This window comes from Heterodontus francisci, chromosome X (assembly GCF_036365525.1).
Source record: "Heterodontus francisci isolate sHetFra1 chromosome X, sHetFra1.hap1, whole genome shotgun sequence".
Lineage (NCBI taxonomy): Eukaryota > Metazoa > Chordata > Chondrichthyes > Heterodontiformes > Heterodontidae > Heterodontus > Heterodontus francisci.
This window is the reverse complement of record NC_090421.1, coordinates 4,072,702-4,097,602: the sequence shown is the minus strand read 5'-3', so window position 1 is coordinate 4,097,602 and position 24,901 is coordinate 4,072,702. Positions and strand designations below refer to the sequence as shown.

The 24,901-nt window shown below is 43.2% G+C and overlaps 1 protein-coding gene across 4 annotated transcripts in view; it reads left to right on the top strand.

The window, feature by feature from the left end:
- esyt1a (extended synaptotagmin-like protein 1a) overlaps positions 1-24,901 on the top strand; it is a 155,199-nt gene that overhangs the window by 93,909 nt on the left and 36,389 nt on the right. For all 4 annotated transcript variants that reach the window (XR_010971233.1, XM_068024551.1, XM_068024550.1 and 1 more), the window contains 10 exons: positions 2,016-2,105; positions 4,523-4,578; positions 5,187-5,307; positions 6,058-6,234; positions 10,620-10,702; positions 11,824-11,872; positions 13,298-13,387; positions 18,063-18,158; positions 23,558-23,629; positions 24,029-24,115. Coding sequence is in view for 3 of the 4 variants with exons in the window: in XM_068024551.1 (XP_067880652.1) it covers positions 2,016-2,105; positions 4,523-4,578; positions 5,187-5,307; positions 6,058-6,234; positions 10,620-10,702; positions 11,824-11,872; positions 13,298-13,387; positions 18,063-18,158; positions 23,558-23,629; positions 24,029-24,115 (921 nt within the window). In the remaining variant the exon portion in view is untranslated. The remainder of the gene's footprint in view (positions 1-2,015; positions 2,106-4,522; positions 4,579-5,186; positions 5,308-6,057; positions 6,235-10,619; positions 10,703-11,823; positions 11,873-13,297; positions 13,388-18,062; positions 18,159-23,557; positions 23,630-24,028; positions 24,116-24,901) is intronic.

Genomic DNA, 24,901 nt, shown 5'->3' with positions numbered 1-24,901 from the left:
ATGACACTTGAAAAGGAATCCCAATCCCTTTAAAATGTCACCCTCAATGGCTCAGTGAGCGCATGCGTTATTAGGTTGGTTCTGAGGTTTGATCCTCGGCCTGTGCTCAGATCACTGATAGGAGTTGGTGTAGCAGTGAGGGCACGACACCTGGACTCAGTATGCTCAGGCTAGGGAAGGGGAAAACTGGCCAAGATTCCTAGTCACGGGACTGCAGATGGAAAATATGTGGATCTCTAGGTTAGATCAGATTTGGCGGTAATGGCTCCCATAACTGAAGAGCTACTCAGCCACCCAACCCTTTCCCCAGAGCCATTGATTGCAGAGAACAGAGAGAAGCACAAGAGCTGTTGTTAAGACCCTGCATTGACATCAGCTTTCAAATAAAGGAACAAGCAGCGCAAAATTGAACTTAAGAAGTCATTGTTACAATTTCCTGTAAGACTGCAGGTTGCACTAATGAATAATATCAGCATCTTAAGGTTTGGAAACCATTCGTGAACAGTGAGTAAGCTGACACTGAACAAAGCAGGTTCTTGTTACTATATATATTGACTTCTGTATCACTTTTAGTTAGAATCATAGACAGTTTAAGGCACAGAAAGAGGCCACTTGGAGCAACTTCTTCTGGTGCTTTATCCTGGATTAAACCTTTCCTAAACATCTGTGCTTCTCAGCAGGGTTGCTGAATAGAGCTGTCATAATCATGAGGAGGTTCCAATTAAAACCTGTGGTATCTCATACTCTTGACGATGCAGCGCCTAGTTACAGTATTAAGTGACAACTCTGACCACTTTGTAAGTAATGTGATTGTGAGGAAGTTATGAAATGAGGAAAAGTGAATTCAGAAATAAAATTGAATGCTGTTCTGCCCCAAAAATAAATGGAAGCAATTTTGTAGAATACAAATAAGGTATCTGGGACATGCCCGGAGCCATGCACAGGGACAATATGGGCAAGCACCTAGAGGCAGATTTATGTGGACATCAGATGTAGATAGCCTTCTGCCTCAAGATTAAAAAAAAAAATTGGTAATTATAAGACTATGACTGACAAAATTATGGTAAGATCAAAACGCAAACCACGCCTACAGACACAATGAACCTATTCACCTGTCCTACCCACGTGCCCTTTAAGCTCTTATTAACCTCACTAACGCCCAGGTAATAAGGCACAGTACTATGCTAATAATGTCATCAGCAGCCAATCTGTACCCAGTCACCAGCAACCAATCCGACAGCATCTGTGAAGAGAGAAACAGAATTAACTTTTCAGGTTGATTACCTTTCATCAGACGTTAACTCTGCTTCTCTACAGATGCTTCCAGCCCTGCTGAGTATTTCCAGCATTTTCTGTTATTTCAGTTTTCTGGCATCCACAGTATTTTGCTCTTGTACCAGCCGCCAGCAGCCAATCCGCAGCCAGCCGCCAGCCGCCAGCAGCTAATCTGCAGCCAGCCACTCGCAGCCAATCCGCAACCAGCCCCCATCAGCCAATTTTCAGCCAGCTGCCAGCCACTCAGCCAGCATCAGCTAGTTTTCTGCAACCAGTGGACCTTGCAGCCTGCTGTCAGCTACCTGGAGCAGAATGGTTTGGGTTCAGGTGGGCTAGGTTGCAAGAGCATTGGGGTCAGAACAAGAGCAATGATGGGTGAAGGAATGAGCTATCAGAAGTGGGAGTGGGTGAGGGACAGAGCTAGCCTGGTACAGTTGATTTTGACAGTAAATTTCTAAATAAATACAAAATGTGAAAGCAGCAGGAGAAACAGTGAAACACCTCAGCATTAATCAAAATCTTACTGCAACAGCCAACATTATGTAAGTTGCCTGGTTGACATGACCACTCTGTGTGAGACAAGCTTGGGGAGAAAACCACAGGCCTGTAAGTAATCTTGGCCATGAACCTGCATTGTGTGCAACACATTTCTCCTGAGGTGTCCTAGCAGTTATTATTCGACTGTCTGTTCCTTCATTTGCTGATTTTGTTTTTTTCCCCCCCACCCATCTCTCCTCCAGCTCCATGGGATGCTTCGTGTGATCCTTGAGCCCTTGATTGGAGACATGCCATTGGTGGGAGCAGTGACGCTGTTCTTTATCCGCCGCCCAGTAAGTGTGTTGTTGTGGAAGCAAAAAAACAAACCAATGTAACAGAAGGCGAGAGATTAGTACAGACTGCTTAACTAGGGATCAGTGAGATCTTGACTTGGGATTATTACAGCCCTACTGTAAATGATCTCAGGTGGTACTCTCTAGGAATGATTTATAAGGAGCTAAGTCATGTTGCATGTGTTAATTCCACATTATTTGCTGTTTTCTCTGTAATAAATATCTCCCATGACTGAATAGCCTGCGGACACTCATTGCCTGACCTCACACATTGTTACGAAAATGCTTCCATTTCTTTTAATATATTTTTTTGAGGACTTGTGTTAAAACTGAAAAGATTCCATGGAAGGTGTTTTTTTTTTTTACCAAGTTCACCGACAGGACAAGATGTTGTTTGAAAGCCAGCTGTGCTGGAGATCACTTTTGATTTGGTCTCAGAAAACAACAGAACCCTTGGTGACTTGGGGAAAATGGTTACAGAGAAACCACATGTCAAGGTTTATGGAGGTCAGGAGGTGGACTCACTGTTTGGGGTTTGGACATTGTTTTCAGTTAGATGTGGTGTGAACTGTTTGAAGACAGTTGGTGTTTTCTTGCCAAGGAGAAAAGAAATCACCCAGCTCACCTCCTTCTCTACCTTTTTGAAGAAATCCTGCCAAGATCCAGTGTGGGAAAAAAAAATCTCTGGTACCGTATGGCTCCTGAGGAGCTGGAAAAAAATCCTGTGATTCAAGTGTGTGCTGGCGGAAAAACCTTGATGCCACATTTCTACTAGAAAGCCCACTAGAATAATTCTTGACATCTCCAGGACGGACTGCTTCTGAAACGATCCTAGTGACCCATCTCTGTATACCCAGACGCCAGACCAAAAAAGGGACAACTGACTTCCTTCTATATCTTCTTTCTTTCTTCGTCAAGAGCTAGCAAGTATTTGGCCAAAGTAGTTTTTTTTTGTCTTTTTTTTTTTGTAACATACCTCTGCAGAGTGAATTTCTGTATTTTTTCCAGTGAGTGTGTGTGAGTGTAGTTGGGGAATTTTTAAAAAGGGGACTTTCATATTTTAATAGGTGTGTTAATGCTTTGCTTCGTTATTGGTTACGTCTTGTTTTATAATCTGATAATTTTTGTTCTTTGTTAAAGAAACCTGGTTGGTGTATTTTGTTCTGGGATAAAAAAAAAAGTATATGATTGGCTGTATCGGAAACCGGGTAAACATTTAAACAGACATTGTGACCTGTGAAGAAGTGGAACTAGAAAAGACAGTGCACTCCTCCCACCTTGGTCACAACAATGTATAGAGTGCCCATTTGGTGAGGTAGTGGAGGACTAACCTTGAACATTTTAGTGCCATTTGCACAAATGAGAAGTAGGAAGAAAATTGCTAATATGGACAATAGTTGGGCTGAGATGTGTTGCCAACCTATCAATAAAGGGATAGAGTACAAATCAGGAGAGGTTGCTGTTAAAGACATTGTGTTCAGATCCCAATTGGGAGTGTATTTCTCATTACCTAATCATAAGGCATGTATTATTGCCTTTGAGAGGTTTGAGATGAGCATTGAAGATGATTCCTGGTATCAGGAATTGAAATTAGGTGGAAAAATTAAGGAGGTTGGGCATGTTATCGGTGGTGGGGGGGGGGGGGGCGGTGGTAAAAGGAGAATTGAATCTGATCTAACTAAAATTGTCAACATCGGGGAAATGTTTGGAGTGAGATGATCATGAAGAGGGGCAAAAAGTAAAAAACCTTTTAAACCAAACAAGGGTATAGTTGTGTAGTGGTTGAATTAATGGGTTAGTAATTCAGAGATTGTGAGTTCAAATCCCACTGTGGCAGTTTAAGAATTAAATCTGGAAATAAAAAAACTGGTATCAGTAAAAGTGACCATGAAGCTGTTGTCATAAAATCTCAATCGATTCACTAATGTTCAGGGAAGAAAACCTGCCATCCATGCGTGGCCTGTATGTGACTGCAGTTTCACACCAGCATAATTGAAGTAAGCCACTTGGGTTGCTGGCTTTGCCATTGATACACACATCCTGCAAATAAATAAATCAATTTGCAAGATTCCTGTGGAAGGTCTTGGTTGACAGGAGTGCTGGTCATGGAGTTGGTCTTGTAGTGATCCATCTTCAATCTATGCTCCTGTTGTGCACTGGGAGCACAGCAAGGTTCATATTTACTCAGTGGAGATAAGTTTATTTTTAATGAGTGACATGGATCAAAATGGGTCACAATTAAGCCAAAATGAATGAGACGTGGCAGGTCTGCACTGGATTTGAACGGAGTCCTAGTTTCAGAGTCACAGGTCTTATGCTGAAAGGGGAGTGTTTTGAATTGACAGACATGTTGCACACTAAATTGAAGTACAGTTGAGATTATGAAAATGATTTAGACTCTTTTTGTGTCCTTTCAGGTGCTGGACATTAACTGGACGGGACTCACCAACCTGTTGGATATTCCTGGACTGAGGTATTGATCATTCATAGAGACAAAAACAGAATGAATCCTCTGAGGATCAAAATTAAACCAAGATATTTGAAAGATTATTCCAAGAACAACATGAAATACATTCTAGAGTTCTGGGTGTTTCTTATCTTTTTTCCAAAAATGTTGCACAATATATATTCAAACAAAACCAGAGTATGTTAAAAAATGTAATCGACAATGCAATTTCACAAATATACAAGATTCTGTAAGTTGCATAATTTAATAAGAATTTTAATATTTGTTTTAAAAAAGATGAGCATAGGATCCTACTGGGAATGCTGGAAATAAGATTATTCTGAAAGCAATATGTTCGAAAACACTACGAATAGCTAAAAATACCAGAGAGTGTGCCTGAAACATTTCAAAGTAATTACTCTTCATAGCGCTGACCTCTAGTTACCCTTGCCTTTGAAAAGCAGGCTAACTTTGTTAGGTTAGCCTGCTTTGAAATAAACAGCGCCTCCTTAAATTTATGTCCTTTGCAATGGAAGCCTCTGATGAATGTTTTGTTTCTCTCTCTCCCTCCAACACAATCTTTCCCTCCCTCATTATTCCTCTTGCCTCGTTCTGTTTCTTTTCTCCTTGAACAGCTCAAAGTCTGACACCGTACTTATGGACACCATTGCCTCTTTCCTGGTTTTGCCGAATCGGATCACCTGCCCTCTTATTGGAGAACTCCACGTGGCTGAGCTCCGTTCTCCCCTGCCTCGGGTATGTATTGCACCGTGTATGTTTTCACCAAATCATTGCCAACAAAATTGTTTCCTGTGTTGGAATTGCTCCAAGGTGATGCTATTTTGGTAGTATGTAAGCATGAAATCCATCTATTTACTGCCCAGTGTTCAGACATTGATGTCCTGTTGAGACCAGCAATGCATTAATGCACCTGGTAATGGCAGCCGGTCAGGCATAGCGCTGTGGTTGTGGCTTGGCCTGTTTGTACTAATAAAACTTTGGGGAGGGAGAGTTTCATTTTTAACTTCACCACCTGAGCAGCAACCAGGTGGCGCAGATTGGATGCCCTTTGGAGAACACGCCGTATCTTTGTTGCTTTGATTTCAATGGGGTGAAATCCAGGCGGGTTCTACAAAAAACGGGCAATCCACTCTGCCAGCTTACTGCCTACTTTTTAATTGATGTTCCTCTGGATAGTACTTACAAGCTCCAATGTCCAGGAAACTGGAGTGGCAAAAACCTTTCCAGGGAGTAAACTCCAGCCTGGTGTTAACAGTATTAGAAAGGGGGAAATCCCAGCGCTGCTGCCATGTTATATGGTGCGGTCCTATATTGCTGCTGACACCAAGTAAGTACAAGCTCCCGTACTGCCCCAGGTATGCGACTTGTAATAAGCTGTCAGCACTCAGTTAATCTCTGTGACATGCTCTACAGCATTTCATTATTCCATTTGCAATAATGCAGCCCTTCAGAAAGGGAGATTTGAACTTGTCTATTTATTTTTAGGGAATAGTACGGATCCATCTAATTGAAGCGGCAAGTCTGGAGTCGAAGGACACCTATGTCAAGGGATTCATCAAAGGAAAATCAGATCCGTATGCAATTGTACGAGTGGGTACACAGGCATTCATGAGCAAGACCATCAGTGAGAGCGTGAATCCCAAGTGGAATGAAATGTATGAGGTGAGTGAATACGATTGTATGTTTCACTCAGTCATCAGCACCTTTAAATGTCCAGGCATCCCTGCTAGTTAAAATACTGGCTCTGCAATTCTGGGAGGACAGTTTTGTGACGTAGTGGCTGGGATCTGCAGCAGAACTCAGATTTGTGCCTGTAGGGAAATCCTGGCATTTTTACCTGCCCATTATAAATCATGTTCTTGAGGAAGGTTCCAGGATGATGTTCCCTGTGACCTACAGAACAGCTGGTGGGCTGAATGAGTGCAGGAAGTACAGCAACTCGCTGACAGCCACGACATGCGTAGATGCTTCAGCGCAGTCAAGACCATTTACAGCCCAAGTACCCAAGGATCTCCCCCACTGAGAGCAAAGAATGGAGTGGTGCTAATCAACGACAGAGAGGCAGTCAGTGCTTGTTGGAAGGAGCACTTTGAAGATCTCCTCAAGCATGACTCAGTCCTTGATGCGAGTGCCCTCGACCACATTCCACAGCACGTTACCCGCCATGACCTCAGCACAATCCCAGCCCGAAATGAGATCAAACATCCAACAGCTAAAAAATAATAAGGCTGCTGCTGTAGATGGAATTCCTGTCAATTCTAAAATACGGTGGAGAGGCACTCTTGACATAAATACATGGTCTCATCTCCCTCATCTGGAAGGAGGAGAGCGTGCCAGGGGATCTCTGAGATGCTGTAATTGTGACCATCTTCAAAAAAGACAACAAGACCAACTGTGGTAACTACAGAGGGGTATCCCTGCTGTCCGCCACAGGAAAGGTCATCACAAGAGTCCTTCTCAACTGCCTCCTCCTCGTTGCTGAAGAGCTCCTACTGGAATCACAGTGTAGATTCTGTCCATCAAGAGGCACAGTGGACATGATCTTCACAGCAAGACAACTCCAAGAAAATGTAGGAAGCAGCAGCAATCTTAATATGAGGTCTTCTTTGACCTCACAAAGGCCTTCGACTCTATCAACCAGGATGGATTATGGAACATCCTCCTCAAATCTGGCTGCCTGGAGAAATTCGTCACCATCCTCCGCCTGCTGCACGACGACATGCAAGCTGTAATCCTTGCCAACGGATCTGCCACTGACCCAATCCAAGTGAAAACTGGGGTCAGGCGAGGCTGTGTTATTGCACAAACGTTCTTTTCCATCTTCCTCACCGCAACACTCCACCTCATCTCCTTGAAGCTCCCTGCCGGAGCCGATCTACTCTGCAGCATGAGCGGGAAACTATTTAACCTACGCCACCTCCAAGGTCACCCCAGCTTCTGTCAGTCATTGAGCTGCAGTACGCTGACGACACTTGCGTATGTGCACGCTCAGAGCTGAGCTTCACGTCAATGTATTCACGGAGGTGTATGAAAGAATGGGCCTTAAGCTAAACATCCGGAAGACAAAGATCCTCTACCAGCCTGCTTCCACAGTGCAACACTGCCCCCCGACTATTAAGATCCATGGCGAACCACTGGACAATGTGGATCACTTCTCATACCTTGGGAGCCTCCTCTCGGCAAAGGCAGACATCAATGATAAAATTCAGCATCGCCTCCAGTGTGCCAGCCCAGCCTTCGGTCATCTGAGGAAAAGAGTGTTTGATGACAAAGACCTCAAACCTGGCACCAAGCTCCTGGTAGAGGCCTGCTCCGGTAGGGGAAAAAAGAACCCGACCGAACCACAGCAGACCCGAGCCCGGCCCGGCCTGAGTCCCTCCAATTTTGCTACGAGCCCGACCTGACCCGAACCCGCCCCGACTCAACCCAACCCGACCATCCCTTTACTTACCTTCCGACTGGAAAGCTCCACAAAGCTGCAGCGCATGCGTGATGACATCACAGTGATGTCACTTACTCAATGCGCAGACTCCGTTTCGTCCCGGACTCCCAGCTCAAGTAAGATTTTAAATTTCAATACTTGGCAGCAGAGCACTTGCCGCGTTGTCCGGCCCGATCCGACCCGACTCAACTTGGACTCTACCCGACCCGACATGCCCCTAGCCCGAAAGTCGGACCCTGAGGATGGGCCCAACCCTGACATGTCGTTCGGTCCTGTCGGGTTCGGGTCGGGTGGCAGGCCTCTAGCCCATGGTCTACAGGGCCGCTGTGTTACCTGCCCTCCTGTATACATCGGAAACGTGGACACTGTACAGCAGACATCTCAAAGCCCTGGAGAGATATCACCAGCAGTGCCTTCACAAGATCCTGCAAATTCAGTGGCAGGACAGGCACTCCAATATCAGTGTCCTCTCTCAGGCCAAAGTCCCCAGTGTCGAGTGACTGGTCATGGCTATTCAGTTATGTCAGGTGGGCCACATTGTCCGCATGCCTGAGACAAGATTCCCAAAACAAGCTTTCTACTTCAAGCTCCGTCACAGCAAGAGGCTACCAGGAAGGCAGAGGAAATGCTACAAGGATGTCCTTGAGGCCTCCCAGAAAAAAGTGACATCTTGACTGATTTGTGGGAATCTCTTGCCCGAGACTGCCCAAAATGGAGAAGAAGCTATGTTCTAAGCATCCACGAAGGTGCCAGCCAGTTCGAACAACATTGAAATGTCCGGGCAGCGACCAAGTGCAAACAGCAGAAGGAGTGTTCGGAAATTCGGGCATCCCATTCACTCACCTCACCAACCACCACCTGCCCCACCTGTGGCAGAGTGTGTGGATCTAGAATTGGATTATTAGGTCACCTGAGGACCCACAACCCTGGAGTGGAAGAAAGTCATCCTTGTTCCCAAGGGACTGCCTAAGAAGAGAAGACAGCAAAATCTGCCTCCCCCTTCCCCACACCCTCCACCCCCAGCACAAACCGGTGGGAACGTTTTTAGTTTTACCAGAAATGAAACTGTGAAATATGAGTTGGTGGCATAGGTATTCTGGTCGGCCTGGCAGATGGGGCTCGTCAAACTTTACTTGAAAAATTGTCTGCTCTATTTATTTTTAAGGAGATAAATGGCCGTTCCTTGTAGGTATAAGTCCTTCCATCCGCTCCCTCGTCTCTCTAAGCCATACACCATACATAGTTGAGAGGATGTTTGATGACCTGTGTGTTCTCCACTATTGACACTCTGGGGGGAGAGGGAAGTGTTCTGGCAGGGCAGGACTTCTGCCTTCTCTCAGTATCTTCCCTAGCTCCATAATGTAGATGGAACAGATTCTCCAACACCAGCATTTCAGCATAGTACAAAACCGCTTCTGCGGAAATTGGTTCTGCACTGTGTTGGGGCCATCGGTGTGACATTGAGATTCGCTGCATGATCTTGAATGCTGCCGAAAGGCTTTTCTATCAATCATGCTTGTCGGTAACTGGCTGCACACACACCTATTCCCCTATTTACTCACCTAAGAAGTAATACAACAATTCAAAATGCCTTTTGTTTTGTTTATAATTAGGTCAGTGGTGATGCAAAACATATTTCTAATCTCCCTTTATGCATCAGCAAATAAACCCCCACCCCAACCACAGACAGAGGGTGAGGTGAGAGTAGCGAGCATATGGATACTCCATAGACATGCTGTTCAATAATATGTGCACAAGATTCCCTCCCTGATGGTATTTCCTTCCCTCCGGCAGTGGCCGTCTTTAAATTAGCAATGTCCACAATCATCTACTAAGTTAACAAAACCCGCACGTCCTTTGTCAGTGGCATCAAATTTTGCTTCAATGAGCACATTGCTGACATCTAGTGCTGGAAAGCAATATGGTAGAAATATGTTCAGCTTTAGAATCAAATGGCTGTATTTTTCCACATTTGCTAATTTTAGTGTTGTTATGACCATACAGCGGGGAGAATCGCCCATAGATTTTTCAAACAGAGTTATACAGCACAGAAACAGGCCCTTCGGCTTATCGTGTCTGTGCTGGCCATCAAATACCTAACTATTCTAATCCCGTTTTCCAGCACTTGGCCTGTAGTCTTATATGCTATGGCATTTCAAGTGCTCATCTAAATACTTCTTAAATGTTGAGGGTTCCTGCCTCTACCACCCCTTCAGACAGTGTATTCCAGATTCCAACCACCCTCTGGGTGAAAAAAATTTTCCTCAAATCCCCTCTCGACCTCCTGCCCCTTACCTTAAATCTATGACCCCTGGTTATTGACACCTCCACTAAGGGAAAAAGTTTCTTCCTATCTAACCTATCAATGCCCCTCATAATTTTGTATACAGCTGTAATTTATCTTTTGAAAGCCACTTGGCAGGTAGGATGAGTATATTGCTGAACTGGACCACAATCCTGGAACAAAAAACTTCAGGAGAATAAAATGCAACTTCTGAGATGGAGAATCCATATAAGCTGTCGTAAGTTACAGCACAGGAGAGTTTTGAGTAGCAGTGTTTCTCATGTGCCCTTTTTCTGACCTGTGGCTTTCTACACTCCACAGGTGATTGTCCATGAAGTTCCTGGTCAGCTGTTGGAAATTGAGATGTTTGATAAAGACCCAGATCAGGATGACTTCCTGGGCAGGTGAGAGCACGGTGTGTCTGTGTGTGTGTGTGCGCCCATGTGCAGGTCTGTATACACGTATGTATCTGTGTGTGCCCATGTGCAGGACTATTTGAGTGTATGTGTGTCTGCTTGGCTTTACATTGATACCGTGACTCCAACTGTTCCCTGACCCCAATCCTTATTACATTCCTCCCCAATTATACACTACCCTCCTCAAACTGTTTGCTGTCCCCATAACTGCTGACCCAGCACCCCAATCCTAAACAACAAATCTGCTTTATTATCATGAAATGAATGGAATAAAGATCGGGGCATGTTCTATAATGGGCATACAATCCACTTTGACAGATCACCATCCAGGCAATGTAAAACCAAGCCAAAATGTACCCCGCTGTGTGTTGTATTTTGTGATTCTCCTTATAAAGTCGTGCATCATCTGTACCATGAGCTGTAACCATGCTATGCTATGAGCATCGCCATGGAAAAACGGTAATGGTAATTTTAAAATAAAACTTGGATGGGAAATTGGTAAAGTATTTCAAGATGCAGATACCTAAGGCAGCATTTGTGTCCTGTGCTACTTTAGGTCAAAATGTTGCTGCAACACTCAATGTGTCAGAAGCAAACTCAGCAAGGCTCAACTCTGAGGCTGTGCTAGATCCATATCTGGGGAAAACCAGCTTTACTGGTTATATTGGGTTGTGGTATATCAAAGAGAATTAAATTGAGTCCTGCCAAAAAGAAAAGATTTGATTTGGACACTAAACACAACTAAATTTTATTTAAATCAAGTCGGATTTAGTAAAATATTATGAACAGCTGAACAGTCTAACAGTAATACTATAAACAGGTTTTCTGTTGCAGTAACTCAACAGGGTACCTGTTGATAATAGTAAGTACACCCTCTTCCCTGTATGCTTTTACACCGACCACCACCACCACCATCCCCCCCCTCATCCCCCCCCCCCCCCCCCCCCCAAACTCAACCATTTACCACACACTTTACGGTTGACTCCTTGTGTTTTATTATTGCTCTTTCTTGCTGTCTCATGTGGCCTTGATTGTTTCTTGCGCTGATATAAACGTGCTTGGAATGGGAGTGAGAAGGTGATATCAGTATTTCTTTCTTTTGCTTTCAGAATGCAGCTGGACCTTGGGGAAGTGATGAAAAATCGAATAGTGGAAGAGGTAAGGGGTTGTGGAGGTGCTGAAATAACTGCTAGCCAGGGAAAAAGAATCCAAGGGGCACTGTCTTCATGAAAAGTTATCATACAAAACTAAAGGTTAGAAGTTACTTCTGGTGATGTATGAATGTTCCTCACTCTGCTATGTCAAAAGAGGCCTTAATCTATTTATTTAAAGCAAGTTAACGCCTCCATTAAAATGAAGCAATTTGATCTGAATGTGTTGAGCATTTGTATGCTAACATCACATTGTCATTTCTAGCCTTACTTTGGTTGGGGAGGGAGGAGAGCTGGAAGGGCTGTGCATCATTTGTGGCAATAATTATAGACACACAAGTAATTTGCACCATTGTGTTTTGGGCTTGCAAACAAATATAAAAAAAAGATTTGGAAAATTTATTTTGTGAAGACAAGTCACCTTTTAATTTCCAAAAACATCGGCTATCACTGATGGCTGTACATTACCAGGCATCATCTTTCTGTGAGTTTTGTGCTGGTTACGGTGAAAGATATTACTACAGGGGAATGGAATGTTTCCTCATTTCAGGCACCCAGTGTCAGCATTAAGCACTTCCAGTTCACTGTCCTATAGGACAGTTAGATGCAGATTAAAGCTCCCTCCACTTTGCTCCACTAACGTGGTTCACCCCTTAGAAGAATATTTAAGACTGCTAAATTCCTGGCCGTTTAGAAGGCTATGCTGACGGGGTTAGATGAAGTGGGGTAGGGTAGGAGGAGACTGTGGGGCATGAACACCGGCATAGACCAGCTGGGCTGAATGGCCTGTTTCTGTACAGCAGGAACCCATTTAGGGCAGTTAGTTGCAGATTAAAGCTCCCGCCATTCTGCCCCAGTAATGTGGGAACTTCCTGGGAGTCACTGATGGCTGTACATTACTGGGCATCATCTTTCCGTGAGTTTTGCTGTTTCCTTGAATTTTCTCCGATTTCAATCCTTTCACCATTGGCGGCTGTGCCTTCAGCTGCCAAGGTCCCAAGCTCTGGAGTTCTCTTCCTAAACATCTCTACGTCTCTTTCCTCCTTTTAGACACTCCTTAAAACCTACCTCTTTGACCAAGCTTTTGGTCACCTGACCTAACATCTCCTTATGTGGCTCAGTGTCAAATTTTGTTTAATAATGCTCCTGTGGAGCGCCTTGCAACATTTTACTGTTAAAGGCAGTATATAAATACAAGTTGTTGTTGTTGTTTACACCAGACTTTCCGCAACATTATGGGAGCAGAATGAGGGCAGCTTCGAGGAAATTCATATTCATTTACCAAAGTTCCTTGTTTTTGGTGTGGTTCCATTTAGTCCTAATTTGGGTGAACTATTTTTGTTGTACCTCACTTTATAAAGTTCAGCTCTGGCCTATCTTGTGATGTTTGCTCTGTGCCTGACTCTAACCCTCTGTCTGTTCTCTTATGTAGTGGTTCACTCTGAAGGATGTGGAGAGAGGAAAGGTTCGTTTGAAACTGGAGTGGCTGTCCTTGTACTCTGACCCAGCGAAACTGGAGCAGGTAATTCCAAAGATTAGAGCTCACCTTTGAGATGCTAGTCACTGAACTTTGATTTAACTGATAGACGATGCAATGCCTGACCACCACCTTTGAGACAATACATAATCAGTATCCTACTCGAAGTACAGTCTACTCTTCAATTTAGATTACTGGATAATTGCATTTTTAGTTCAAAAAATAACTTTGAATTTATCAAGAGTAGACTAATAACATGACTAAGATCACCCTTGAGATGATCATGTGACTCAGCATTGCCTTGCCTTTGAGATGATAATTGACTCAACATCACCTTCATAGTTCTTAGGTTTGTAAAACAGTAGTAATATATTGTGTGTTTATAACTGGAATATCGCCAGTTAACCACTAATTGTAAATGATAAGAGATTGATTCTCTATTCAATATTATATATAGAATTGTGGATGGTGAGAGTAAATGAGCCCTATAATTTACTTCAAAGCTTCAATTATGTCCTAAGATCGTACATCCCTATCAGACTTGTCCCTCTCCTTTCATGAAGGCTTTAGTACCTTGCTCAAGTATCCATTCTTCATGTGAATGTCATCAGGCTATTCCATTGTAGGAGGCATCAAAGGCAAGTGCAATTCTACCCTCACTTGACTTTCATGCATGCACTTTCCAGCAGGGGTCGCTGGATAGCGATTAGGAGCAGGAACGCTGGCTGATTTTCTGCCTCCTAGTCCTGGAACGCTTTGACCAATTGTAGCATCCATACCACTGCACGTACTGAGATTAGCTAACTCAGCATTGACCAAGGATTGAATCTGGTACCTCTGGTCTGTAGGGCTCAGTTACACACTACCGTTACCAGTTAAACCATTAGAGAGAGCAAATTTGAGTAGTTTTAAATGTCATCTGAGTCGTGAGATAAGTACAGCTTCTTTGTTGATTCATTTGTTATTTATCTAAATAGATACTGTAGTGACAATGCAATTACAGCACTGCAATGGACAGTTAAAAAGAGTTGAGATGACTGAGGTGTCCTACAGCAGAAGAATGTCACACAATTCATGGGATCGTATAAGAACAACAACTTGCATTTATATGGTGCCTGTAAAGTAATAAAATGTTCCAAAATGCTTCACAACAGGAGTGTACTCAGACAAAAACTGACACTGAGCCAAAGAGGGAGATATTTGGACGAGTAAGCAAAAACTTGGTCAAAGAGATAGGTTTTAAGGACATCATAGAGGAGGTGGTGAGGTTTAGGGAGGGAAGTCCAGAGTGAACACGGGTGATAGGCGAATTGAACTTTTTGTGAGTTGAGGATATGGGCAGCAGAATTTTGGATGAGCTCAACTTTATAGTAACATAAGAAATAGGCGTAGTAGACCATATGGCCCCTTGAGCCTGCTCCACCATTCAATAGCTGATCTTCTGCCTCAACTCTGCTTTCCTGCTCACTGCTCATATCCCTTGATTCCCTGAGAGATCAAAAATCTGTCTGTCACAGTTTTAAATATATTCAATGATGGAGCATTCACAACCCTCTGGGGTAGAGAATTCCAAAGATTCACAATCCACTGAGTGAAGAAATTTCTCCTCTCATCCGTGCCTTATCCTGAGACTGTGGCCCTGTGTTATAGATTCCCCAGTCGGGGAAACAACCTCTCAGTGTCTACCCTGTTAAGCCCCTTCAGAATCTGGTATGTTTCAATGGGATCACCCCTCATTCTTCTAAACTCCAGAGTGTAGGCCCAATTTACTTTATGGAGGGTGGAAGATTGGCCAAGAGAGCGTTGGAATAGTTGAGTCTAGAGGTAACAGAAGCATGGATGAGGGTTTCAGCAGCAGATGGGCTGAGGCAGGGACAGGTGTTATGGCGGTGGAAGTAGGCAGTCTTTGTGATGGAGAGGGTGTGGGGTTGAATATAGGGAAGGAGATTATTTTGCTCCTGTAAGGAAGAGCTCAGTGTATATCTATTTTTCTCTCTCTGCGTATATTACAACCAAGGCGGGAGGAGTGCACTGTCTTTCTCTAGTTCCACAGGTCACAACATATATTTTAAATGTGTACCCAGTTACTGATGGTGCCAATTATATCCCCTATTTTTAGTTTCAGAATAAAATCCACCAACCAGGATTCTTTAATAAACAGCAAAAGTATTAATTTATTATAAAACAAGACTTGGTCAATAAAGATGCAAAGCTTTAACAAAGTTTGAAGTATGACAGTAAATATATACATTTCCTTCTAAATACCCAACACACGTATACATACATACACACACATGCACACAGGTTAAAGGAAAAATAAAGATGTTTTGGCCAAAGTACTTGTTAATTCTTGAAGAAAAAGGATAAGATATATTATGTTCCAGATGGCATAGAGACTGGCATCCAATTACACGGGTCACGGGGTTCTTTTCAGAAGCAGTTCGTTCAGGAGATGTCGAGGGGAATGCGGTATCAGGCGTTACAACAATCACACACTGGATTATTTATTTTTGCAGGGTTTCTTGGGTGGAGAAAAGATGAGCTGGGTATTTCTTTCAGCAGGCTACAAACCCAGCTGACTCAAAACAGTATTCAGAAATGAATCCCACTCTTGAGCACCATAAATCTTGACATGTCACTTCTCTTGTAAACAACTCCCATAGTCAGAAGGCACGTGTTGTTTACGTCGCTGAAGACATGTGACATCCAGTAAATGTTTTTAAACAAAGTCCTTCCAGTGACCCTTTTCAAAAAAAAAAAGTCCAGCAACTGTGGAATCACTTTAGTTCTCCATTGAATCCATCTCCACAATTCTATAACACAAGTCCTCAAAAAATATAGAAAAATGGAAGCACTTTCATAACAATATGTATATATAAAAACAACCCATTTCTGTATTGCAATTGCTATGCAAGATCTATACTATAATAAAAATCATACATCTGCATGCATTTCCTGTCAATATTTTCCCTGATCAATTCTGTTGACACATTTATAATGATGAAAGGTCATTGGCCTGAAATATCAACTGTTTCTCGCTCCACAAATGCTGTCAGATGTGTTGAGTATTTCCAGCATTTTCTGTTCTTATAATGAAAACTACCTGTGTAAACATGTCACACTGTGATTGCACTGGAGAAGGTGCAGAGGAGATTCACCAGGATGTTGCCTGGGCTGGAGCATTTCAGCTATGAAGAGAAACTGGATAGGCTAGGGTTGTTTTCCTTAGAGCAGAGAAGGCTGAGGGGAGATATGATTGAGGTGTACAAAATTATGAGGGGCATTGATTGGTCAGATGGGAAGAAACTTTTTCCTTTCGCGGAGGTGTCAATAACAAGGGGGCATAGATTTAAGGTTAGGGGCAGGAGGTTTAGAGGGGATTTAAAGAAAAAAATTTTCACCCAGAAGGTGGTTGGAATCTGGAACGCACTGCCTGAAGGGATGGTAGAAGCAGGAACCCTCACAACATTTAATAAGTATTTAGATGAGCCCTTGAAACGCCATAGCATACAAGGCTACGCGCCAAGTGTTGGAAAATGGGATTAAAATAGATAGGTGCTTGATGGCCAGCATAGACACGATGGGCCGAAGGGCCTGTTTCTGTGCTGTATTACTATGTAATTTCACTCATATGCCAGTGGAGGCACTAAAGTTTATACAGATAGTTTCCATTATAAATGTGAACATGGGAATAAAGGCCGGCTACCCGACGACGTGTCGGGTCGGGTTGCACTTCCGGGTCTGGCGTTCGGGCACGGGTCAGGCCGGGTCGGACACGTTCTATCACAGGTAAGTTGCTCCAATGTTAATTTAATTTTTTGACTGGAAAGGTGGTTTTGTTAGTTATTTTAAGCTTGTGCAGATCAGCAACAAAGTGAAGGTAAGTTAACTGATGGTCGGGTCGGGCGGGGGAAAAAATGGAAGGACTCGGGCTGGGTTGGATGTGGTTCTGTCGGGCTCGGGTCGGGTTTTTTTTTTTGCAGACCCGAGCAGGCCTTGACATGGGAATATATAATGGAAATAGAAAAGTAAGAAGAGAATGTCTGACTTTAACTGAACCATAGGGTCCCCATTTTATCACTCACCCACTAAGCCTAGTTCAACTCATTGTACTGCATCTTACACACCAGAAATATATATTTTACAATGGGAACATGATTTCTAAAGTGATGTACTGGTGTTCCGGTGGCTAGATGAGTTTCCAGTTTCAGGGGAGACCCCAACCTCCACTTAACAGCTCCATAAAGAGGGTGGGGTGGGGTGGGGGGAAGCAATTTAGAGGGCAAGTCATTATGAGATCACAATTGGACACCTCTGAGCTCCAGCTTCAGACTTGCACCAGCTGAGGGCTGGGAAGGACAGGAAAAGACCCATCTAGTCTGTCCCATCACAATTGTAATGTCTTATGCTTCATGTTTAAGACATTCCCTACCCATTGGGTCCATGTAACCTCCTGGGAGAGGCAAATAAAATATTAAAAGCCCAAGGCTAATACGGGGGCAAAAAAAATCTGGAAAATTTCTCTGACTCCTTTCGGTGATTGAAACTAGTCCAGGAAACCACGTTGCTTGGTACCTGCCCCTTGACATGATCTCCACCTCAGCAGGTAACTATGATGGGTGTATGGTCAATGATACATGTAGGGAGATGAAAAAGAGGGACTGCATCCCCTCAAAATTGTGATTCAGGAAAAGTATTAATTGTGTTTTGTTATCTTTAGGCACTGATTGTTAATAACTCCATCACTGCGCAAAACAGTGAGGAACCCTCTGCTGCCATCATGGTCGTCTACGTGGACCAAGCACAGGATCTCCCGGTATGTATAATGGTCATAGGATGAGGAGCTTTGCCCACAATAGGTCCCATTTTACAGTGGAACTGTGGAATGAAACACCAGCAGCATCTTCAAACCTCAATCCTGGCATTACATTACGCTGCTGAGTATTACATTGGGTGGGGTGCTTACTATCAGATTTTGTAGTGCTTTGACTTGACAGTAACGATGTCTGCCATCTTGGTGATGGGGATGGGTGGTTTACCAGTGGTGTGAGTGCAATAAGGTAATCAGAGGCAGAGTGAATAAATCTCCATCCTGCGCCCAACTTCTGTTTTATCTGTGATTCAGCAGTTGATTTTAAATACATCTGTCTTGACCACACGGCTGGAGTCTTCAGCTGTGCTGACCCTTACTACCTACAGAAGAAAATCAGTCAATCTCATTATAAAATGATAGCTTATTGATTTCCAAAAGTTCAACCTGAACATATTTCAGCATTTTCTGTTTTACTTCTCTTTTTGTCTGTCTTTAGCTCTATGTGTGTGCATTGCTGTTTTTTCTGTCCGTCTCTCTCTCTCATCTGTCTCTCTTGCTCTTTCTTTTGCGCTCTTTTTGGCTCTGATTTGTAACTGGAGATCAGTTTTAGTGGGTGAATTTTGGTGTCAATTCAAACAGAAATGAAACCTGGGGTATTTTAACCCCATTTGATTTGATTGAGTTTTTTGATGACGGTAATGTGGTTGATGTGGTATACATAGACTTCCAAAAAGCAGTTGATAAAGTGCCACATAGGCTTGCCAGCAAAGTTGAAGCCCATGAAATGAAAGGGACAGTGGCAGAATGGATATGAAGTTGGCTGAATGACAGGAAACAGACAGTAGTGGTGAACAGTTGTTTTTTGGACTAGAGGAAGGTATATAGTGGGGTTCCCCAGGGGTTTGGTAATAGGACCACTGCTTTTTGTGATATATGCTAATGACCTAGACTTTGGTGTGCAGGGCATAATTTCTACAATTGTAGATGACACAAAACTTCGAAGTATTGTGAACTGTGAGGAGGTTAGTGATAGACTTCAAGAGGACATTGACAGGCTGGTGGACTGGGCGACACATGGCAGTTGAAATTTAATAGAGAAGTGTGAAGTGATACATTTTGGTAGAAAAAACAAGGAAAGGCAATATAAAATAAAAGTGTGCCATTCTAAAGGAGGTGCAGGAAGAGAGAGACAGGGTATATGTGCACAAAAGGCTGAAGATGTCAGGGCAGGTTGAGAAAGTGTTTAATAAGGCATATGGGATCTTGGGCTTTATAAGTTGACGCAGAGAGTACAAAAGCAAAGAAGTTGTGATGAACCTTTTATAAAGCACTGATTCTGCCTCAACTAGAGTATTGTGTTCAATTTTAGGCTTTAGGAAGGATGTGAAGGCTTTAGACCGGATGCAGAAAAGATTTGAGAATGGTGGGATTTTAGTTACATGGATAAATTGGAGAAGCTAGGATTGTTCTCCTTAGAGAGGAGAGTTGATAGAGGTTTTCAAAATCAAGAGTGGTTTAAACAGTGTAGATAGAGAGAAGCTGTTTCCATTGATTTTTTTTTTGATGAAGTAACAGAGAAAGTTGATGAAGGCAAAGCAATAGATGTTGTCTATATTGTCATGACCAAGGTGTTCCACTTCTCCACAGGTCACAACATATATTTAAATGTTTACCCAGTTACTGATTCGACCAATTATACACTTTTTTTTATTTCAGAATAAAATCCACCAACCAGGTTTCTTTTCTAAACAACAAAATTATCAATTTATTATAAAACAAGATGTATTCAGTAAAGATGCAAAGCATTAACACACAGATTGAAATATGAAAGTTCCCTTCTACCTTAGCCCAACACACACACACACTGGTTAAAGAAAAAATAAAGACGTTTTCTCTGCAGAGATTTTATTACAAAAAAAGACAAAGAATACTTTGGCCAAATACTTGTTAATCCTTGAAGGAAAAGGAGAAGCTATGGAATGATATCAGTTGTCCCTTTATTCTGGCGTGCCAAATACGTGTAGATGGCTGTCACTGGGATCTTCCTGGAGCAGTTCTTTTCAGGCGGTGTCAAGGATTAATCTGGCAGGCTTTCCAGGAGAAATGCGGTATCGGGTTTCAGCTGTCACACTGGATTCGCAGGGTTTCTCAGGTGGAGAAAAGATAACTGATGTCTTCTCTCTTAGCCGGTTGGCCCCCAACTGACTGAAAACAGTATTCAAAATGAAACCAACTCTTGACCACCATAAATCTTGACATGTCACTTCCCTGTAAACATTTCCCATAGTCAGAAGACACCTGCTGTTTACTTAGCTGAAGACATGTGACTTCCAGTAAGTGTTTTTAAACAAAGTCCTTCCAGTGACCCTCAGAAAAAAAACAAAGTCCAGCATCTATGGAATCACATTAGCCCTCCAAAGGAATCCATTTCTACAATTTTCAAACACAAGTCCTCAAAAATATTTTAAAAAAGAAGCACTTTCATAACAACAATATGGATTTTAAGAAAGCCTTGGACAAAGTACCACATAAAAGGCTGGTTATCAAAATTGAGGTTTGTGGAATAGGAGAGTCAGTGTCAGCTTGGATATAACAATTGGCTTAAGGACAGAAAACAGCGAGTCAGGGTAAATGGTTGTTTTTTACACTGGAGGATGGTAGACCGTGGTGTTCCCCAAGGCTCAGTGCTAGTTTTTTTTTGGATGTACATAAATGACCTGGATATTGGAATACAGAGTAAAATTGGAGCTGTGGCAGACAGTGAGGATGATACCAATCGACTGCAACAGGACACAGGCTAGCAGAATGGGCAGGCAAGTGGCAGATGGAATTTAATACAGAGCAATGTGAAGTGATGCATTTTGGCAAAAGAGCTAGGGAGGGGCAATATAGACTAAATAGTACAGTTCTAAAGAGTGTGCAGGGACAGAGGGACCTGGGGGTTTGTGTGCATACATCTTTAAAGATGGGAAGACATATTGAGAGAGTAGTTAACAAAACACGGGAACTTGGGCTTCGTAAATAGAGGTATTGAGTACAAATGCAGGGCGGTTAGGCAAAGCTTTATAAAGCTCTGGTTCAGCCAAAAATAGAGTACTGCGTCCTGTTCTGGTCACCACACTTCAGGAAGGATGTGAGAGGGTACAGAGATTTACCAGAATGGTTCCAGGATTGAGGGATTTTAGCTGCAAGGTTAGGTTGGAGAAGCTGGGGTTGTTCTCCTTAAAGCAAAGGAGATTGAGGGGAGATAGAGGTGTACAAGATTATGACAGGTTTGGATAGGGTAGACAAAAAAAAAAGCTATTCCCATTAGGTACAAGGACCAGGGGACACAGATTTAAGATTTTGGGCAAGAGATGCAGGGAAGATGTGAACATTTTTTTACGCAGTGAGTGGTAATGACCTCAAACACTGCCGACGAGGGTGGTGGTAGCGGAGATAATGAATGATTTCAAAAGGAAATTGGATGGGCACTTGAGGGAAATAAACTTACAGGGCTACGGGCATAGAGCGGGGGAATGGGACTGACTGGATTGCTCTGTAGAGAGCCAGCATGGACTCTGGCCAAATGGTCACCTTCTGTGCCATTATAACTCTATTGCCATAAGGGTTGAGAACCAGAGGCCAAGGTGGCACAAGGAAAAACTTTTTTATGTAGCCAGTGGTTAGGATCTGGAATGTACTACCTAAGAGTCTGGTAGAGGCAGATTCAATTGTGTCTTTCAAAAGTGAATTGGATAAGCATCTGAAGAGAGAAAATTTGCGGGGATACGGGGGAAAGGCAGGGGCGTGGAACTAGTTGAGTTGCTCTTGTAGAGAGGTGGCATGGATACAATGAACCTAATGGTCTCCATTTATGCTGTAACCCAGGGTTGTCCAACATAATGACCTGCAGGCCAGGATCCGGCCCGCCAAAGGTTTCCATCCGGCCCATGGATGTAATCTGTACCCAGGTTGTTGCTCATCCCCGCCAGGGGTCCGTGACTGGAGATGTGAAATTTCCCATTGGCTTCTTGCAGACTGGCCTTTTTAAAAACATTGCGCTGTCAGTTTCACAGCTGATAGCTGGTGAAGCAGGAACATGCTTCCCAACTTCAGACAGATTTGGGGTTTTCCGGCGGGCTTTTTCGGAAAACGCCGAATCTGTCCGAAGTTGGAAAGTGTGTTCCTACTTCAGCAGCTGTCTACTTTGAAACTGACAGCGCGATGTTTTTGAACAAACTGACCAACCACAAAGCTGCTATGCTGAGCGCTGCCACTCAGTGCAACTGTCAGAGAGAGAGAAAGAAAGAGGGCAACGGGATGGGTGGGGGGAACAGAGAGAGAGAGAGAGAGCAAGTGAGAGGGGGGGAACAAAGGGGAAGAGAGGGGGAAAACGAGGGGGAACAAAGAGAAGGGGGGAACAGACAGAGGGAGAGAGCGGGGAACAAAGAGGGAACAGAAAGTGGGGGGCGGGAACAGAGAAGGGGACAGACAGAGACACAGAGGGGGTGGGGTGCGCAGAGAGCGAAGATGACAGAGAGGCAGGGAAATGGAAAAATAGAGAGAGACAGTGAGAGATCAAGATCACTCCTGACTACAACGAATGTGCGGGTAATCATTGACTACTTGCGCGAGCAAAAAAAAACGGGTATCTCACTAAATCAGTGTCCAACATAGTGATGAGAAAGTAAGTCAATAAATCAGTCTTCTCATTTAAAGCTTCTTCACAAAAATGCACATCTGTTGTTTTGATAGTGAGATAGCTTTTTAATGCCTTTATCTTTGCGAAATTGTCTCACCGCCCCCCCCATGTAAGACAAAAATTGTAATGTGGCCCCTCAAGTGAAAAGGTTGGACAACCCTGCTGTAACCTTTCCATGATTAAATGCCGCCGGCCAACCTATTGCCCATCGTGACCTCGGGTCTGGCCACCGAGTCATTTCATGGGTCCCTGTGATCAGAAGGGGTCAAGATTGCAAAAAGGAGGACTAAGCCATCCTCGTGAGACCCAACCCAATGGAGCAATCCTGTTACTTCAGGTCCCGCAAGGAATGTTTTTTTTAAAAAAATTGTAAAACCTACCTTTTTGGGCCTCTACAGGCTCGAGTTTGCTACCTTGGTGGAACATCATCAGACCTGATATACAAATGTTAAAAACAACCCTGCCAGCTTTGGGCAGGTATCCTCGGAAGCTGGCGAAAATCATGGCAAGTCAGCTCCTGGCAGCTCTAGAGAGGCTAAGTGACCTGGGAAATTTTAATTGCCCACTTGCCTGGTTTCCATCCCCTCTATATTTCCTTCTGTTCATCTGTCTCTGTTTCTCTCTCTCTCTCTCTGTCCTTCCCTTCTCTCTCTTGGGTCCTGTATCTACATCCAGTAGCCGATGTTTTACTAAGTCGTCTTTTTCTTTTTGTCCACAGCTAAAGCAAGGGACCAGGGAGCCGAATGCGCTGGTACAGCTCTCGCTATTGGACAAAACCTTTGAGAGCAGGGTATGAATGAGCACTGCCAGGTTCATTACTTAAGGTTCACAGAGTGCAATGTAAAATAGAGCAGGGACGAACTGCCAGCTTGTACACCACAACAGCCCCTTTCACAACTCCATGATGGTATTAGTCCCTCATGTTAGTGGTTGCTTTCCTTCAGATTGTCTGTTGCCCTCATTTACATCACAGTTCCTAACAGATACTCCCCAGTATGGCTTACAGTTCATTCACAAACTTACTCAGTAAACTACTAAAGTATGTAGATACCTATCAGAGTGAAATGAATGTCATTTCATCTCCTCATACATTTCACAATGCTATTTACAGTTATATTTTTTAAACTGACAAACCAAGTTGACAGGTTTCTGTCACTCCACGATGTCACATTATTATCTCTTCTCACAGACCGTGTATAACACAAACGCCCCAGTCTGGGAGGATGCCTTTACGTTCTTTGTTCAGAATCCAAATCAACAAGACCTTGACATACAGGTACCTTTCTTAACATTTCCAAAGGGACACATGAGTAAAGCGATTTTATGTGTTAACTGTAACTTAGCAATAAACTGGGCTTTGTCCATATATTGTATCCTTGTGAAAGTTTACATGGTATCTAAAACTTTTTCTTTCTCCAACCCAAACCCAAAGGTTTGGGTTTGCATTTTCTGTGGATTTCATTGTGAGCTGCATCACTGTGGGGCAATATAACACTTTCCCACTTTTCTGGTCAAAAGCAACAACAACTTGTATTTATATAGTGCCTTTTAACATATTAAAATGTCCCAAGTGTTTCATAGTGTAATCAGACAAAAATTGACACTGAGCCACATAAGGAGATATTTACTGGATAAGGTAGCAATGTGGTTATGTTATTGGACTAGTAATCGAGAGGCCTGGACTAATTATCTAGCGACACGAGTTCAAAGCCCATCATGGCAACTGGGGAATTTAAATTCAATTAATTACTTCTCAACTCCAGATTTATTAATCAGTAATAATGACCATAAAATTACTGGATTGTCGTAGAAACCCATCTGGTTCACTAATGTCCTTTTAGGGAAGAAAATCTGCTGTCCTTACCTGGTCTGGCCTACATGTTACTCCAGACCGATGGCAATGTGGTTGACTCTTAACTGCCCTCTGAAATAGCCTAGCAAGCTACTGTGTTTTCTTCTAGAAGGCGGCTCACCACCACCTTCTCAAGTGCAATTAGGGATGGGCAACAAAATGATGGCCTTGCCAGCAATATACACATCCCATGAATGAATAATAAAAATA